Source organism: Aquila chrysaetos, chromosome 12 (assembly GCF_900496995.4).
Source record: "Aquila chrysaetos chrysaetos chromosome 12, bAquChr1.4, whole genome shotgun sequence".
Lineage (NCBI taxonomy): Eukaryota > Metazoa > Chordata > Aves > Accipitriformes > Accipitridae > Aquila > Aquila chrysaetos.
In genome coordinates, this window is record NC_044015.1 from 8480104 (window position 1) to 8497901 (window position 17798).

At 49.3% G+C, this 17798-nt stretch overlaps 1 protein-coding gene across 2 annotated transcripts in view; it reads left to right on the forward strand.

Annotated features, from left to right (window-relative positions):
• Positions 1-618: 618 nt before the first annotated feature.
• Positions 619-17798, forward strand: part of RXRG (retinoid X receptor gamma) — a 28561-nt gene continuing 11381 nt past the window's right edge. The window contains exons 1-2 of one of the 2 annotated variants that reach the window (XM_030033561.1): positions 619-698; positions 16723-16982. In XM_030033561.1, coding sequence (XP_029889421.1) covers positions 677-698; positions 16723-16982 — 282 coding nt within the window. In that variant the 5' untranslated portion in view covers positions 619-676. Of the gene's footprint in view, positions 699-5760; positions 6220-16722; positions 16983-17798 lie in introns of those variants that run through there. The other variant, XM_030033560.2, reaches the window with a different exon arrangement.

The window sequence follows — 17798 nt, forward strand, 5'->3', positions numbered from 1 at the left end:
CTGTTGTTTTTGCTCCTCGCATGATATTAAAAAGTGCATTGTTGGAGCAGAAAGCGTGAGTCAGAACGGATGTGCGGAGGGAGCTGCCTGTCGCCCTGTGAATGAGTGCCAGCGCAGAGGAGCGGAGCAAGATGGGGGTCACCTGCCATCTGCAGTTAGGGGCTGAAAAGTTTCTTGGAGCATCCTAGAGAATGAGCTTGGCTTCATGGTATAGATGACACTTCATATTCAGAAGTGGACAGATGTAAACCTGCCCTTTGCATCTCCAATAGGGAGCATTAGCATAAAAATATCTAGAAGCTAGTAACTTTGCAGTGTTTGCCTGCTCCAGTGCATCTCCAGTGTGGGCTTGGTCCGGGGTGCCCTTTGGGCTGGGCAGATGTCTTTCTTGGTATCTCTTGTCATCTGGCACCAGTGCCTAGGAGTGTCTCACCTGCACCTGTGTCAAAATGCTTATGCCACCACTGGTGCCTGCCTGGGGAGGTAATTCCCCGTAGGAGTGGGCAGCTGGGCCCTGCAACCAGCAAAGCTGCTGGAGGTGCTTAGGCAGGTGTAAGAGGATTTGGTGACACTGCTGATTAGTGTCGAGGGCCTCATTATGGTGCTGGTAATTGAAGGTCTCCCAAGGTTTAAACAGACTGGGAATTATCTGCCCTCAGAGGCTGCTCTTGGCTGCATGGGATGGTGCTTTCTGCAAGGTAGGCAGTGCCCTCCCTGGAGTAGTCTGGTGCTGGGGATGGTGGCCCATGCCCTCCAGACCCTGGGGAGGGGACCCACATCAGGTGGCAGCCGTGGGGCTCAGGGAGAGATGGGGAAGGCCTGGGGAGAAGGAGAGGGCAGGCTGTGTTACTGCAGGTGTGTTTGTGGTGTTGCTGTTTGAATATGCTGCTGCTGGTAATTGCATTAGACTGGTGGGGCTCTGGGGCTAATTTCATTAGCTTGGTGTCTGTGGTTATTGCTCTACAAGAGACAGTGGTGAGAAAAGGCAGGGCTGGGTGGGGAAGGGCTGATGCAGTAGCTCCCTTCCTCTCCATCCCCAGGGAATCATAGGGGGCACCTTGCTTTTGGTGACTTTTGCCTGTCCCAGGCCAATGCCAACCAGTACAGCAGATAGATGAGGTTGGGTCAGACCATCAGTTAGCCTGGAGAAACCTAGTTTCAAGTCCCTGCTCTGCCACTGACGTCCTGTTTGGCCCTGAGCATGTCACCTGGTATCTGTGTGGCCTCCCTTGGAGGCAAGCGGGGAGGGGAACAGGCATTTTGGCTCCTGTGGCACTCAGCCTGGTAGCCCCTGTTGCACCTCACTAGCCATGTAAAGGGAGCCCCAGCTCTAATGCCAGCACCCCATGGGCAGTGAGTTTTCTCTGGGACTCTGTAGCTCTGAAGCAGTGTGTCGGAGGAAGATGCACATGCAGCTCTAGGCTTATGAGGGCTACAACCTTTTTATTTGCATATGCTGTTGACACATGCATGACCATAGAATGCCTCTACCTTTAAACAGAGATGGAATGGGGGACCGATGGGATTCTTGGTCATATTTGCGGTTTTCCTGGTGCAATCCAATGTGCAAGGAAAAGGGACCATATTTAATCTCTAGCTTTCCTGGTTCTGGGGCAGGGTGGGATAAGATTATTCTGCTTTAAGCCTTCACGTGTTTGGGGTCTGGCTCCAGAAACCAGCAACTCAAAAGGCTTGGTGAAGTAGTACTGGGACGTCTTTGAGATGCTATTCCAACACACTGCTGAAATATTGGCTGCGGTACAATGGCCTTGGAAAGCTAATGGGCAGGTGAGCGAGTCAGGTACCCCAATGCGATGTTAGCATCTCAGTTAGCTTGAATCAGCACTGCTTTATCGGGAGTCCCACTCTGACTGATGCCCCCCAAGGTGTGGCTGCTGGATCGCAGTCAGCAGCACCGAGTCCCATCTGGGTGCAGCATGGCAATGGTTTTCCTTCCTAAAATAACAGTGGCAGTCATAATGTCTTCTCCTTTTAGGTAACAAGGCAGGGGAGGAGGCCGGGGCAGGCAGAATAAAAAGCATTCAATAATTTGAAGCAGTGAATTGTGCAATTTCTAGTAGAAATTGAGGGGCTGCCTCTGTATGGTCCTGCAGTACTTCTTAAGAGAGACTGGGTTGGTTCCTGGAGTCTGTCACAGACTGATTTGGGTACAGGGGCTGGAGCTTCTCTGTACCCCGAAACCCACGGTGGTCCCCTAAATGAATTGCCTGATGCTTGCTTTGCCTGAGGAAAGTGCCTGCAGGGCTTTCCTTGGAGTTGCTTATCATGTACATGTGTTCTGCAGCACTAAGCACTCACTAACCCAGATCTGCTAAAAATCAATAAAGTAATCCACTTACTGCTTGGGACTGCCAACCTTTTTAAGGAGCTCAGAGCTGTTTTGTCTTCTTTCCTCTCCCCTTTCTTCTAAGCTGGAAGAAAGAAAAGAGGGATGGGGAAGGGGGTGCTGGCAGAGCTGGACTAAAATCAGGTTCTTTGCTCTGGGCAGATCAATAAAAATAATTCCCTACTAAAACTTCATTAGCATGGAATTAGAGCTGCTGAGATCCTGTGTGGTTGGTAAGATTTAATGGTTCTACTAAATCTCAGCACGGTTGGTGCTTAAAACGCAAAGCTGCTTCGTTGCTCACACCTCCCAGTCCCAGTGCTGCTGGGGCTGAACTGGCCATGCAGCCAGCTCTGCTCCTGCTCTGCCCACGGCTGCTCAGCGAGGGCACAGCCCTCTCATCCAGCCTGAGGGCAAGGGACAAGCCAGGCTGGGATGGTAGTGAGGTGTGACTCAAGCAGGTGGAAGCAAAACTGCTGAGCAAGAATGGATTTGTCTTGAAACAGTGGCTTAATTCTGAGTGCTGGTGGGCACTTGGGAACTCGGGGTAGATGGCCCCAGTGCATCTCTGTGGGGTGATGGACAGATGATGGGAAAGGTCTCTGGGTGGATGCTGGACAGGCAGGCTTCCTGTCATGCCAGAGCTTTTCCCTGAACTGGATCAGAGAAACTTCACTCTGAGAGACTGCGTGTGGGGCTGTACAAAGTCCCTCTCTTCTGTGGCAGTCTTGGATCCTACTGAGGGTGTGCGTGTGTGAAAATCACTTCTTTTGGAAGCAGATTGTTTGTTGGGGTTTTTGATTGGAAAATGTTTCTTTCAGTCTTGTCACAGAGAAAAAAACTTGCCCTGCTGAGAAATTCAATTTTCTATCCAAAGATTGAAACAAGCCACCTTGCAGCCAGCTCCTCCGCAGCGCTCTGGGTCTCTGCCTACAGGACCTTGGAGCATCCCCAAGTGTGGCTGTTAAAGGACAGCACTGGAGGCAAAGCCAGCATTATCCCGAAATAGCAAACTTTGCTTACAGGTTAGAAATCCCTGTGGTTGCCAGTGACCTGATGCCCCTTTGATTAGTGCAGGGTGAAGACTGTATTGGAGGGACCCATGGGTGTGTGAGACGATGGCCAGGTGAGTGTGGGGCAGCACCCACTGAAACAGGAGGTGTGCCTACGGCTCCTGCGCCTGGATGTAGCTGTGAACACTTGGAGGAGGACTGGGCCTTACCGAGGACGTTTGCTAGGGATGTCCTTGTTGTATGTTGGGGTGGTGGCAGGGGAGGACACAAGCTTAGCTGAACACGGAGAGGGACAGGACATAGCACCGCAATCAGTTCCTGCTGTTATGCTCTTGTGCTGGATATCAAACCCTCTGGTCTCCCTTCCCCGGAGCTCAAAACTTGTGGCTTGCGAGCGGGGTGTGTAAGCATGCCACTCAGCTGCCTCTCCTCCTCTGAAACAGTTCTGCAGTGCCATTAATGTTTGTGCAATAAAACAAATGAGATGTGAAAGGTGGCCAGATACAAAATACAAGAGTGATCTCTTCTGTTTGTATTCCCCCCGCAAGACTGCAGTTACTTGGTTTTTTTTGCCTCAGTAGAACCTACTCTGAATGCTGATTTTTTTTTTTTATTTTTTTTTTTTTAACTGTGAGGGAAAAACAGTGCATGTATACCTGGAGTACAGCTAATGGGCTATGCAGAATGCTGATACTATTGCCTGCAAGTCTCCTTGCTCCTGACAGCAGTCTGGTTATCCATTCATTCTGCTACGTGGAGATGCACTCCCAAGTGTTAGGTTCCCATTCCCAGGTAAACTCCAAGTACTGGAGTTGATCTGATGTACCTGCTACCCATGAAGAGCTGTGCGTCCATGTCATGGTATCCTCCTGATATTGCACATTACCAGGTCCTCGCACACAGCTGCAGAGCAGAAATGGGAGGAAGCCAAATCACCTTTTAAAAATAATTTAAAAGTTATTAATATGAGGGAGGGAAAAACCCCTTTCCTCGCTTAAACTCTCTGCCTAGAGAGAAATGGGTATGGCAGTGTCTGAGAGTGAAGGAAGAAAGAGAGAAGGAAGAAACAAGAGTAACCTTTCCTTCTCCTGCACACGCAATACCTCGGGGCTGACAGCACCTCAGTCAGCATTTGCGTGAGCTGGGGCTGGATGCTGTGAACAGCTCTGTGCTGGTATATTGCATGCCTTCCCCTTGTAGCATGCTTAATGCCAAAGGGCAGCACGGGCCCTCAGGTGACCTGAAAGGGGCCAAGGCCAGCGGGCCCTTGAAGCATGCCGAACACCCTAATCTGCTGTGCTTCCCTCTTTTCATCTCACTACTTGTATGGCACACTCCCCATCCTGTACGTGGGGGTGGTTCATGGTTTTCCTGGGAAGGCAGAGCCCCTTGCTAGCCCTGTGCCCCCTTTCTCTGCCGCGTGGCTGGTGCCAACAGCAGGGCTGCAACCCACCTCCTCCTCCAACACACCCGTAAGTCAGTGCAGACCTTGGTTTCCGATGGCTTTACGACCTCAGGCAAAATTCCTTCCTTCTCCATTCCTTCGAGGTGACTTCATCAGAGGTCACCCAGATCAGAAGCCAGAAACAGTGGGCTGTGCTATTGCCTGCATCCCTGCCTCTCCCCAAAATTGCAGCAGCTGTGTAGGGGACTTGCCAGGCAGGGAACTGGGACTGCTCCCCCTTCAGACTAGCAGTCACTGGAGGAGGCAGTGCTGGAAACTGCATGTGGCTTTGCCCCGATCTGGCAACTGTCTGCTTGTGTCTGCTTATTTCTACCTATTTCCTGCAGTACTTCACTGTCAGGGTGGGTGGGCTTTAAACTGAAGTTGTGGATGTGGGTATGGGACTGTCTGTGAAGCTTACTGCATTCTGCTGCCATAGCTGTCAATGCTTTACTGACTGTATGTGGTGTGGATTGAGCCCCTGGGGCTCTGTCCCATGTCCCCACCTCATTCCATACAGCTTTAGTAACCGGCTAATGATGCTTTTTTGGGGTGGTTTGGGTGTCTTCTGGACTGCTTGCAATGGGGTTGGGGAGGGGAGTTGAGCTTCCGACACCACTAGCCCCGGTACGGTCCTGGTCCTCCTCAGCCCTGGCTGTGTTTCCTAGGGGTGACCACAGACGAGCACTGCAGGGGCCATGACTCGATGCCAGGAGCGCAGCTGAGGCAAGCTCGGTGTGGGATGGGAGCGTGGAGCTCCCTGCCCTGCACATCCCTAGCCCCAAAGCGCTGGGATGGTTGCACGTGTGCTGCTGCCCTGTCAGCCAGCGCATCGTCAGGGCACCAGCCCCTCTGGGCGAGGGTTGGTCCTTTGCATGTCTGGAAAACACCTCCACATGGCTGGGGCTAGTATAACTAATAAACTGCATCGAGTCTTCACTGGTGGAAAAGCAAAGCACCCCCCTCCTTCCCCACGATGCTCCTCCCCTAAACAACTTAACCTCCCCCCCTCCTCCCAATTTCTGATCTATACCGGAGTCGTCATGCATTGATCGGCGTCTTATCTGGGCGATTATGCTACCCGGACGGTCTGCCGTGAATTTGCAGGGAGCCGAGACAGCTGAGCACGGGAGCCAGCCCTGAGTGGCGGAGAACAAGAGCATGTCTCATCCTGGCGAGCAGCTGCTGTCGGCCTGAAGCAAGGATGAGGCCACGGGAGAAGGCAGCTGCCCCGGCACCCTCCGAGAGCCCCTGCTCCTGCAGAGCCATGTCCCGACCCCAGCGGGCTGCACGGCGCTCCGGGCAGCTTTGAAGTTAGAGGAGGCAGTTGTGTTTAGAAAGGCAAGAGATGAACTGAAGATTAAACATGTATGGGAATTATCCTCACTTCATTAAGTTTCCTGCGGGCTTTGGCAGTAAGTATTTTACTTGCATTTGCAATCTGTGCCTTCTGGGTTAGGTGGAGGAACTGATCCCACAGTAGGAGTATGGGGGGGCGGGTAAAGGGAATTTAAAAACACGTTTAACCTAGCTCGTTTGTGGCTGTAACCTACATTGCCTGCGTGCTTATGATTGAAGCTCTCCTGTGATTAGATGTGCTGTGAACTTCAGCACAGCCAAACCAAGCTGCCTGAAATTATGCAGGCTTGAATCAAACCACGACTCTTTGCTCTGAAGTTTAGTATATGGCATTTGAGAGATGCATGTATGTGTTTGCGTGTGATGGACTGAATCTATGCATTGAAAGAATAGGATCAAACCAAGTAATTATCTTTCTAATTGCATTTTTATTAAGTTGTTGGAGGAAAAAATTCATTTTAAAACAGAAAACAGCCCCCAAGAAAATCTGAAGAGGGCTCTTTCCTTGCCTGGTGGCTGTCTCCTGCCCTTGTGACACAGATACCACCATAATCGTGTGAAGCTGTGTCAGATTAGCCAAATGAGGCTGCACAGTGAGATAGCTGTCTGTGAAGGGCTGCGTCTGCGTGGCTGTGAGCTGCAATACCCCCGCGCACGCCAGCTGTGAGAGAGCCCCAGTTGCAGAAACCAGAACTGCTCTTGGGAAATGGGCTTTGCAATTACTGGGGCTCGCTCATTATTTTTATCTGAAGTTATTCCCCTCTTGTCCTAAGTGGGGGATGTGTAAGGGGAATAGGTTGAGGAGCTGTAGGGTGCTCCCCAACCGAGGCAGGGAGCGGGCAGGTTGGAGTGCTTGGCTGCGAGGAGCTGGGAGCACCCACGTATCGGCTGTTGACAAAATATTGATGCTGCTCCAGGGAAGTTAAAGTGCGTTGTTGTTTATGAATGTGCAAAGTCTTAGTATCTCTGGAAAACTCCTCGAGTTGTTCCCAGCCCTACAGGGTGGGTAAATGCCTCCAGGACTTGCTCTGGAGGCCCCCAGGCTGTATACATCAACCTTTTATTTCTCTGCTAGAGAAGAGGTTTGTGCAGGCATTGAATTGCACGTGGGATGTTCCTGCTACATGTATATTTTTTTTTTCCTCCCTCTTGCACCAGATGCTCACCTCTGGTAATTGTCCAACTCCAGAAAAGTCATTGGTATTGCATCAAGTCATCCCCAAGTTTCACAAGCGCTTGACTTTCCAAAATACCTTTTTAGGCAGTTTCTGTAGAAAAGAGACGACTCGCTGGAAGAATCTATTGCTCACTGGTGGTTTTAAGGAACAAGCAAAGACAAGCCAAACTCTCTCCTATTGCTGCAATAAGAGTAAAACAATGGAAGTGTTGTTTGTGTTTAATTTGTGGAGTATTACAAATTTACAAGGAAGCGAAAGAAAAGTGACATTCAGACTCATCTTCATAGGAACCAGGCACAGATCCCTGTAGAAACAGGGGTCACAGCACTCAGCATAGCCTTTGGGAGATTTCTAGGAAAAGAAATTGGTAGTAGGAGCAGTGGTGTTTCTGCTCCACCAATAAAGGCAAAGGAACTATTCTCCAGCCCACCAACAGTTCAGTATATTGGACTTTAACTTTCATTTAAAAGTATATTTAACTGGTGTTTTAACCTGCTTCTAACTTGGTTTACAAAAACAGAGGTGTCTTCTGCAGGTGAACTGCTGACAGAGATGCAAAAGCATTGGCCAAGTTTCGTTTGGGCTGCTTTAAAACAGCTGCTCTGGCCTGGCCTGTGCTCCCTGGACGCTGTAGCCCCGCAGGTTACCACTCACATCTACACTCCCCTCAAAGCCGGGGGGCTTCCGTGCCCCTGAGGCAGGTTGGTGGGGCTGGGGGCCTGCGGGTGGTGTGGGGGCTGTCTCTCCTTGGGTTGTTGGGTCTGCACGGAGGCATTTCTGGCTGCTTGAGAAGGCAATTGCTGCTCTGGCCAGACAACTTTAGGGCCCATGAGCTGTGCGAGAGGACAGTCAGGCTTTGAGAGGGATGGAGCAGGACAAGATCATGGTGACCATCGATGAGAGGGAGTGTGTGGCAGCTCCCCGCTGCCTTGGGGTCCTCACCACAAAGCCCACGAAGGCAACCTGGATCTCCATCAGGCCTGCAATATGTCTTTGCTGCTCCCCCCTCCTTTAAAATAGCTATGAAACTGTTCCTGGTCCTGCCTGTGCTGGCACCATGAAGGGGGACATCAGGGCGGTGGAAAAGGGCAGTGTCCACACTAGGCTGTCAGCTTGTTGCATTCATTATTCTTGCACCATGTTGCTGGAGGGCACAGTTAAGGTGATGTGGCTGCTGCTGTTCAGCGTGTCTAGATTTTATCATCGTATTCAGATTGTCTTTAGCTCTGAAATTCTGGGCTTCATTTTGAGCATAACAGCAAAAAAAAAAAAAAAAAAAGCCTGTATTTGCTGTCATTTTTCTTGCATTCAAGTAACTGTTACGTATGCTTTAACTTAATTTTATCTGCATTCAGGTTAAAAATAAGGTACATGTTTTTGACAGTGCGTATAACTGTCACTTTGATCTTAAATGTCTGAATAACGCCATCAAATTTGGCTGAGAATGTACATACACAAATTGGTAATAAGCAGATGATTTGAGATGAGAAAAGGACAGCCAGACGCTAAAGTATTACAGATGAGTTTGTAGAGTAGCAGGGAAAGTGTTCAGATGAGTGACCCTTAGACATCTAAGGCAGGAGACTTGCACTAAGGTAGATGGATTTGCCTTCACAGCCTGGGCTATAGGAGCAAGGAAAGGGCTTCAAAATGTGTTTTTATTCTCCAAAAGGATGCATTTCATCCGGACCCCAGCTCCCAGGGCAAGGAAAGATGCTGTGCTGGCTGTCCTCTCTCTTTGAGCACTCTCTGGCAGTTGGTTGGGGACAAGAACTAACTTGGCTCCTCCACAAAGTCTCTTTTATTAGTACTCATGTAACTTGGCCTGTGGCCACACCACCTCCGGCTGCAATCTTGTCAGCTCTCCCAAGCAAAGCAGGGTTAGGCCAGGTCGTTTGGGGGATAGGGGGAGGAAAACCCAGGTTGTGCCTGAAGTGGGGCTGCTGCCCGGCTGGTGGGCACCTTTTTCACCTGTGATGGTCCCAGGTTTTGTGACCTGCAGGATGCTTTTTTCCCTGGGTGTCACAGCTTGCCATGTCTGTGCCTGTAACTGCATATGTGAAGATGGAAGAGGGCTCTTTGGCCCAGCAAAGGTGTGAGAGAATCCAGTGACTGGGCAACTCCTGCAGCCAGAGAAATGCAGATTTTAAAATTTTATTTATTTTTATTGTTTGGGGTTTTTTTTGTTTTGTTTTGGTTTTTTTTTTGCCTTCAATTGCCGGGGGCAGCCACAGACCCTGCAGCTGGTGGTATCCTTTCTGATGGGGACCTGTAGTCTCTCCAGTAGTTTAAAGACCACTGTAGGAATTTGTGCATGTTTTTTCAGTGGGAAATCTGATCAGACAATCATGAAAAACCTTTCAGGCCTCAAATTCAACAACTGTTATTTCTTTGGAGATGAGAAACTTTATCCAACTCTTGTGTGTTACTGTGGTCACCAGGGGGATGTGATACCTTGTTAGGGTGAGTAAATTTGCCTTGCAGTCTTTATTTTAATTACCTGACAAGCAGTTGCTAAAGGAGTCTTTGGTTGGCAAGATCACCATAGCCATAAAGTTACCCTGTAATGCATGGTTGCTGTCAAAGTCATGGCAAAGCCTGTGTAGTTTCTGTGGATTTTGCTCCTTCCTTCCCTCCTCCTCAGCTTGGCTTCCCAGCGAGGAGAATATGTGGTTGCACTGCAGGTGCGTTTTGTCCAATGTCCTTGGACATATTAAGCTATTGACCCACTGTCCAATTTCAGTCAAAGCAGACCAAAATCTCAAAATAGCATCTGATGCTGAGACTGCACCAGGGCAGGTGAAAGTCTCACGTGCTTCCAGCCCATGGCTTCTTGTGGGTCAGGTTTTGGGTGGCCCCTGTTTGCAAGGGCAGCACAGGAGCATTACCTGAGAGGAGAAGGAGCAGCTCTTCCCACCACCGGGAGAGCTGAAGGAAACTTTCTCCTGCCCTGTGCAGATCCCTGTCGCAGAAGCCCCTGCTCATGTATGTGCCAGCACACCTCCAAAAATTTTTTTCTCCTCCATGATGTTTACTGTCAGGGGAAGGCTGCATTATTTATTGACTCAGAGTTGAGTAGGGAGATGGAAGCACAAAGGTTACTGGACCTTAAAAGTAAGACAAAAACAATAACCTTTCTGTAGGATATTAGCATGGCAATCTGTACTGCTGGCGGAAATCTGCTTGGACAGTTAAAAATATCACCAGAAAGGGAATATTTTTTTAGTTTATTTTCCATGTATTAAATAAAAACTACTTCTGCAGTCATAGCAGCAAAACTTTGATTCCAGTTAACGCGGGTTCCCTGCTACATAACTGCATCCAGTTTCAGGAGTGTTTCTCACAGGTATTTTCCCTTGAAGGTCGTCCCCAAGGACAAGTTGCCTGCCAAGCTGTACCTCCCACGCACGCCTGTGCTCCGCTGCTGAAATCAGCCCTTCTCTGCATGTCTCTTCCCACTTCTTGGTGCTTTCTGATCTGCGGAGGATGAAGTATCTGCAAAGTTTTGCTAGTCGTGTGTCAGGCGGGGCAACTTGCACCTTTAATTGTTCATGCCAAGGAAATGAATCCTTTCCGTGTATATCTGAGGCCTCAGAAGCACAAGTGTGGTTTTTGTTATTGGAACAACTCCAGCTTTTGATTCTCTCTGACATTAAAAACAAAACTGTGAAGGTTGAAAGTATCATCATCTCTAGGCTTGCCAGGGATCTGCAGGTCTCAGGAGGTAGATTGCTTTAGGCCTTAGTTGAAGAAAGACCCCAGTGTGTAACACAGATACCTTTCCTCTCAAGGCTTTGCTAGGTGTTAGAGCTGAAGGGGTATGAACCAAAACAAACTTGCAACGCATGTTGGTTAAATAGACAGCGTATGTAGGGCTTGGATGTTTCTGGTCTCTGTGCGTTCTCGTTCCACTTTCTGCTTAGATGTAGTTGCTGAGACTGGTGTTTCCTGCCATTATTTGGGTGAAAATCAAGATAGCTTTATTGGTTGCAGCCTGGACACTTCTCTTCCTACTGCCTTTGCTGAAGCATTTGGGGTCACTTGCACACTCCTGCAGGTAGCCTTTGCCTCCACGCCTGCCCCAGCTTTACCTGTGAAGTGCTCACAGCACAGAGGTATCCAAGCTGGCTTTATCAAGCTAGCATTGGTCCTGGACCAATTTAGCTGTGTTAGCCCAGACCTGGCCGTTTAGCATTGGTGTGGTGGACCTGGAGTTTTGTGCTCTGCAGGTGCATCTGTTGGACACCTATGCATCTGCTGTGATGTGGACTGTGTTCTTCTATTCCTGATTTTATGAGGCTATTCATGCAAGTTTGCCATCCCTGGACTAGGATTTTGCTAAAGTGGAGGTAAAACACAGGTGGAAGTGGAGTATCAAAGCTTTGTGTCCTTGCTCGGCTTCAGTCGCTGGTGGGTGAATTTAACACTTGCTTATGTCCTCAAGGGCACTGTTTTCAAAATGCAGAGAACCGAGTGGTTCTTAGGGTCTTCCCTCATTTTTTTCTAATGTCAGCAGAGTTGTCTATGCTGACGTCGGATATGATCCTTATTCTGAATGCTAAAGCAACAGGATCTGTGTGTACGCTTCCAACCCACAGCTGCTCTCTGCAGCAAGTGATGTGATACATTTGCAGAGGCAGTTTGAAACAGCGAAGCACTCAGAAGCAAGTTTCTTCTTTTTAAACTTTGCTTCCTACAAAGAGAAGGCTGGAGTGTGTGAGTTTCTGTACAAGAAAGCTTGTGGAGGGTTGATAGAGGCACTGGGTTCTCAGGACACTGCATGTTTGCAGTGGAGGCATCAGAGAATCCACACAAGGCAGTTCCTGCCTGTCCTCTCTTTCCCTGCTCCTCCAGAAGAGAAATAAATACAGTATCAGGCTTCCCTGAACCTCTCGTCAGGAAACTACCTGTCCAAGCATTAATGTGGATGAGGGAGATAGGGAAGAAAGACGTAAACAGCCTCATTTGTGGATCAGAAATAAGCTGGCCTTGAATCTGGAGTAGGTGGTTGAAAGCAGTAGCAAGCCTAGATGCTTGATGCAGGGTCTCAGCTGGCCTTCCCCAGCAGACGTGGGGCACCTGGCCAGTCTGGGAGCCGCATTCGGTGCTCGCGGGCAGGGGCTGTGCCAGCCACAGAGCCCTCGCCTCCTGACGCAGGGCTGCCCTCTGCTCTGTGGGGCCCTGCCACAGCTGGCTGAATCCCCGGCATTGCTTGTCACCTCGCATTACCTGACGGACAGACTCCAGGCCCGCTTTGGCCTGCGTAAATGTCACCTGTGCCGAATGCTGCTGGAGAGGCAGAGGTGCCCAGCTGTGGCTGGCGTGCAGGACTGAGTCCTGCCTCCCCAGTCCCCCCTGCTCTGTCCCAGAGCTCCTTCCCTACTGCAGAGCAGCTCCTCGCTGGCCCCACTCTGCTTCCATGCTGACGCTTCTGTTTGTCCCCCAAACGATGGGAGAAAATACCTCGAGGAAAGCCATGCCATCCCTGCGAGCTCAAGGTCTTTCTGGTTGCTTTCTGTTGGGACGTGGGACATGGACCGTCAGTATTTTCCTGCAGATCATTTCATTTAATCATTTTCAACCAAAATGAATCAGACTTGCAATCTCTGTCTGCATTGTCCAAGCCACCCTCGCTCCTTTGGACTGATGAAACAACTTGGAGGGTACTCAGCTCAGGGAATAAGTAACCCCAGTGTCAAGGATGCTTTAGCATGGCTCTTCCTGCACACCTTCTGCCAGCTGTGCAAATTGTTCCTCGCACAAGCTGATAACCTGGTAGCAGTCACATCTTGTATCTCTCTTGGAGCACTCCAGCCTGAAAATGAGAAGCTGAGAGGAGTATTCCCCCAGGTGTGGGAGGGTACATTTCTGCTCCCTCAGGGATTGACTTGGCAAACTCATCACAGGGAGGGACTAGAAGTCAAAGTTTGGACCACCTTGCAGGAGTGCTTTGCTTTGATGTTATTTTTTTGTTTGTTTTGTTTTGTCTCTGCTTTTCTAAATGGGGTTTGTATTACAGTTTATAATGGATGGATAAAATTGTTCGTTGGTAAATGAAAAGTTAACACTGATACTTTTGACCAACAGATTTGTCACAGCCTTGGCAGGACAGCGCGGCCAGGCACTGTGGAAACAAGCACGTTAACTGTGCTTTGTGTTGTCAGGCCCTGGCAGAACCTGGCTTTGCACCTTGTCCTGGTTTCGGCTGCGATAGGGTTAATTTTCTTTCTAGCAGCTGGTATAGTGTTATGTCTTGGATTCAGCATGAGAAGAATGTTGATAACACACTGAGGTTTTCAGTTGTTGCTAAGTAGTGTTTAGACTAAGTCAAGGATTTTTCAGCTTCTCATGCCCCAGACGACAAGAAGGCTGGAGGGGCACACGAAGTTGGGAGGGGACACAGCCAGGGCAGCTGACCCAAACTGGCCAAGGGGGTATTCCGTACCATGGGACGTCATGTCCAGTATATAAACTGGGGGAGTTGGCCTGGGGGGGAATCGCTGCTTGGGAACTAACTGGGCATCGGTCGGCGAGTGGTGAGCAATTGCATCGTGCATCACTTGTTTTGTATGTTCCAATCCTTTTACTATTGTTGTCATTTTATTATTGTTATTATTATCATTATTAGTTTCTTCCTTTCTGTTCTATTAAACTGTTCTTATCTCAACCCACGAGTTTTACCTTTTTCCTTCCAATTCTCTCTCCCATCCCACTCGGGTGGGGGGAGTGAGTGAGCAGCTGTGTGGTGCTTAGTTGCTGGCTAGGGTTAAACCACAACACACCTCTGTGCTCTCCAGTAGATATTTTCATTTATCCATCCATCTCTACCAGCAAACATTCCTTCATGCATTCATGCTTCCTCTTTGGTGTCTCATTGCTGGGGTAAGAGAGGTAGGCACAAGCCCTCCAGGCTTCCTGGCTCTGACCTTTGATCCTGCCCTGGGAGCTAGGGGATTCCCCTGGCCATAGCCCTTGAACAGTTGCCTCTTGGCATGGACACAAGCACACCATGGGGCTTGCCCTGGCCAGCAGTCTCCTTGGGTGAAAGCCTTGCTCTGGGTCCTTACGAAACTTGGAGCCTTTCTAATGGAGAAACTTAGTAGTGACAGTGTTTCTGTAAGGTCTGGTGTAAATGCAGACAGTTAAGTAACTCTCCTGGGAGTCTTTTCTTATTGGTTTAAATCTTCTGCATGATAGTTTCAAAATATGCCCTTTTCTATGTTAATGGAAAAGGATGAAGAATCATTCTTCTCCTTAGCTGTGCTGGTGTGATAGATTTCTGCCCAATCTCCCTTTCAGTGGCTTATTTTCCAAGCTGAATGTTCCTCAAAGGCAATGTTGTTTATCTAGTTGTTTAAAGAGGCATAAAAACAATTTCTTTGTAAGTCTGTGCTACAGATGCTGGGGAGGACTGAATGCTATGGTACCAGACCACTTGCAGGTGATGAAAAATGCATTTGCTTTTCTCTGAAGCCGATAATGGCACAAGTCAGGATGGCTCTTTTAAGTGCCAGGAAACAACCCAGGTACCTCTGTGAGCTGAGTGCTTAGGTAAGGCAGGGGCCAGGCAAACAGCACAGCTTCTGTCCACTGCTAAAGGCTCTCCTGGCAGCTGTCTCTGGGGTGAAAGTCTTTTGCGCTTGGAAGCCATTACGAGGTAGGGATTTTGCTGTCTACTAACAGAAACCAGGCTGCGTGTCTCCATGATGGTGGCAGGGGGATGTGGGGTGACTCTCTCCAGCAGCAGGCAGGAGCCCTGGCTCTGCCTCCAGACCGCCTTGCTGCCTCCAAGGCTTCTGCTGTTGTCATTGAGCTGGCTTCCTCTTGCTGCACATCGCTTTCCCACTGGGAGAATTGATCCAAAAAGCCAAAGCAAGAATTGACAAAGACCTTTTCTCCCCCTCTCTCTGCAGAATTAAGTCTGAAGTGGGTTGATAACAGCGGATCGAGTCCTCCTTGACTCTGACAAATGTCTTTAATGTTATTCAGCAAGCTGACCTTTTCCCGTCTTTATTGTGCATCTTCCCTTTGAATCAGATTTGATTGTTACTTCAGGTAAAATAACAAACACTGTCACGTAAATAACTTTGCAATAATGTTAAAAGGAGGAAAAAAACAAACAAAACACCAAAGCGCTGCCTTACTTGCAAATGCAATGGGAACAAGCATCCTCTGTGCCAGCCATGGAAAACCAACTGTGTGACCTTCCCACACAACATCTTTGCCTTGCTACTCCAGGGAATGATCTCCTGTGTTGAAAAACCATCAGAGAAACAATGGTTCATTGAAATGTTAACAACAGCTAATGCTAACTGGGGTTGGTAAATTCTAGGGGAGGGAGAGAAGGTCATATAAATCCTTAAAATACAGCTCGGTACATAACCCATCAGGACTAGTGGGCATTTGATGCCCAGATACCCTCTGAATATTTGAGACTGGTCTTACAGAAGACAGCGTTTAGGCCTTGGGTGACGTGTTCAACCTCAGAGACTGCCCTGAAGTGGCAATGATCAAGGTTATATTGCTTTTCTATGCTACCTTTTCCCCAGCGGGGTTCAGGGGCAGGCTGATGTTACGGGGCTACCGTGAGGCTCAGTTTGGCAATGTGCACTGGAGCTCTTTAGTGTGGAAGGAGGAAACCCTCTTTCCTTGTGGCTGTGAGACTGTCTGCCCAGGTACGTCTGTGTGGCCACAGTCTCTGCTCTGTCTCGTACTAAGTGAGGAAAAGTAATGGACAAAATATTTTGTGGGTGCCTTGTCCTGTCATCTGCGTTGCTAGCATGTCATGGGCGGTTTCTGTCCTGCATTGCTCCAGCTCCTTCTGAAGATGCTGGCATCAAGATTTGAGAGCTGGAGGAACACATGAAACAGCACGGTGGAGAGGTAAGTGGGCGGGAAGGGGAAGAGAAGCCTCCTGAGCACAATGCCCAAGCCATCGCAGGAGCGAAGGTGCTTCATAAGACACGGGGACCGTTTAGGGTTTCTAGTCTGGTTGGTGGGGATTTCATGGTTTCAGAAGTGCGCTGTCTCTAGAGCCGGCTTGGACAAAAGAAATGGGACCTCAGGGAATAGTTCAAAGAAAACCAGCCTGAGGCAGGCAGGCAGCAGTGCCTTCTTTCAAGTCAGCTGAGGCACCAAAGCAGTGAAGGAAGATTTGATTATTAAGTATTATCTTCATAATATGTTTTATTGCTGTACGTAACTCTATTTCCCCTACCATAACCAATGTTTTGCTGTTTACCTTTATAGCATAAGGCATGTTTGCTGATTGGCTTTGAGCCTCGGCCAGCATCTAAGCTGACATGACCAAGGCTGGGCAGCTGATTGCTGTACAGCCAGCCTCGCTCATAGTGTATTTAATCTTTCTGCTTCTCCCTGTAGATTCCCCTGTTCACGCCAGCTCCACATCTGTGAGCCCATCGTCAAGCCTTTCCACAGGAAATTCAGTGGAGGGGCACCACAACTACCTCGAGGCCCCTGCGAACGCCTCCCGGGCGCTGCCGTCCCCCATGAATGCGATCGGGTCTCCGGTGAACGCGCTGGGCTCGCCATACAGGGTCATTGCGTCCTCCATCGGCTCACACCCCGTTGCTCTGTCCTCAGCCCCAGGCATGAATTTTGTGACACACGCCAGTCCGCAGGTAGGCAGATGTGCACGCTTGCTTCGCTACAATTCATGGTGTTCGGTCTGGGTAAAGTCCCAAAATCTGGGGGACTGGGTTGGCTGGTGGGGAGTCTGGTGTGTTTTGGCCACTTAAGGAGATCAGCTATAAAGAGCAATTTCCAGCATGTGAATCTTTCTGCCTATATCATCCTGGCACAGACATAGAGAAGACACCTGTATATATTTCAAAATACCCTGCACAATAAGAGGAGAGAGCTAATTCCCGGATCTGTTCTCACTATGGGTGAAGTCCAGTTCTCCTCCACTGCATCTATTGCAGTGTGTATGTGGAAATAATTGGGATAGCCAAGGGCTGCATCATGTGAAGCATTCCCCTTCTTCCTGCAAAAGGATATCTGTTTTGCTTATTTGGAAAGGAGACAGACTTTCTAGAGAGAGACAAATGTTAATGCTAAATGCCAGCCACATACTCTGTGTTGCATATAAACTTTGCCTGTAGAAAAATGAAGCGCTCCCGTCCTTACTGCGTGAGCTCACTCAGGTGCTGAGGTTTCCCCTCCAGACAGGGGGAAGACCCAGGCGTTAAGGTTGGTGCCTCCCCAGAGCCATGGGTGGGCTGGGAGCCTTCCAGAATGGCTCTGTGGGGCAGGGACAGGCACTCGCTGGCCCAAGAGCCTGACACCACCTCTGGCACGGCTGGGACCGAGGTGGCAGTGTAGAATTTTGATAGTGTGCTGAAATGTTCTGGGAGGCCAGAAAGTAGTGGAAATTCTGCCTTTTATTAACAAGACTTTGCGTTTTATTAGTGGGACCTGAAGGTAGGGAGTGCTCA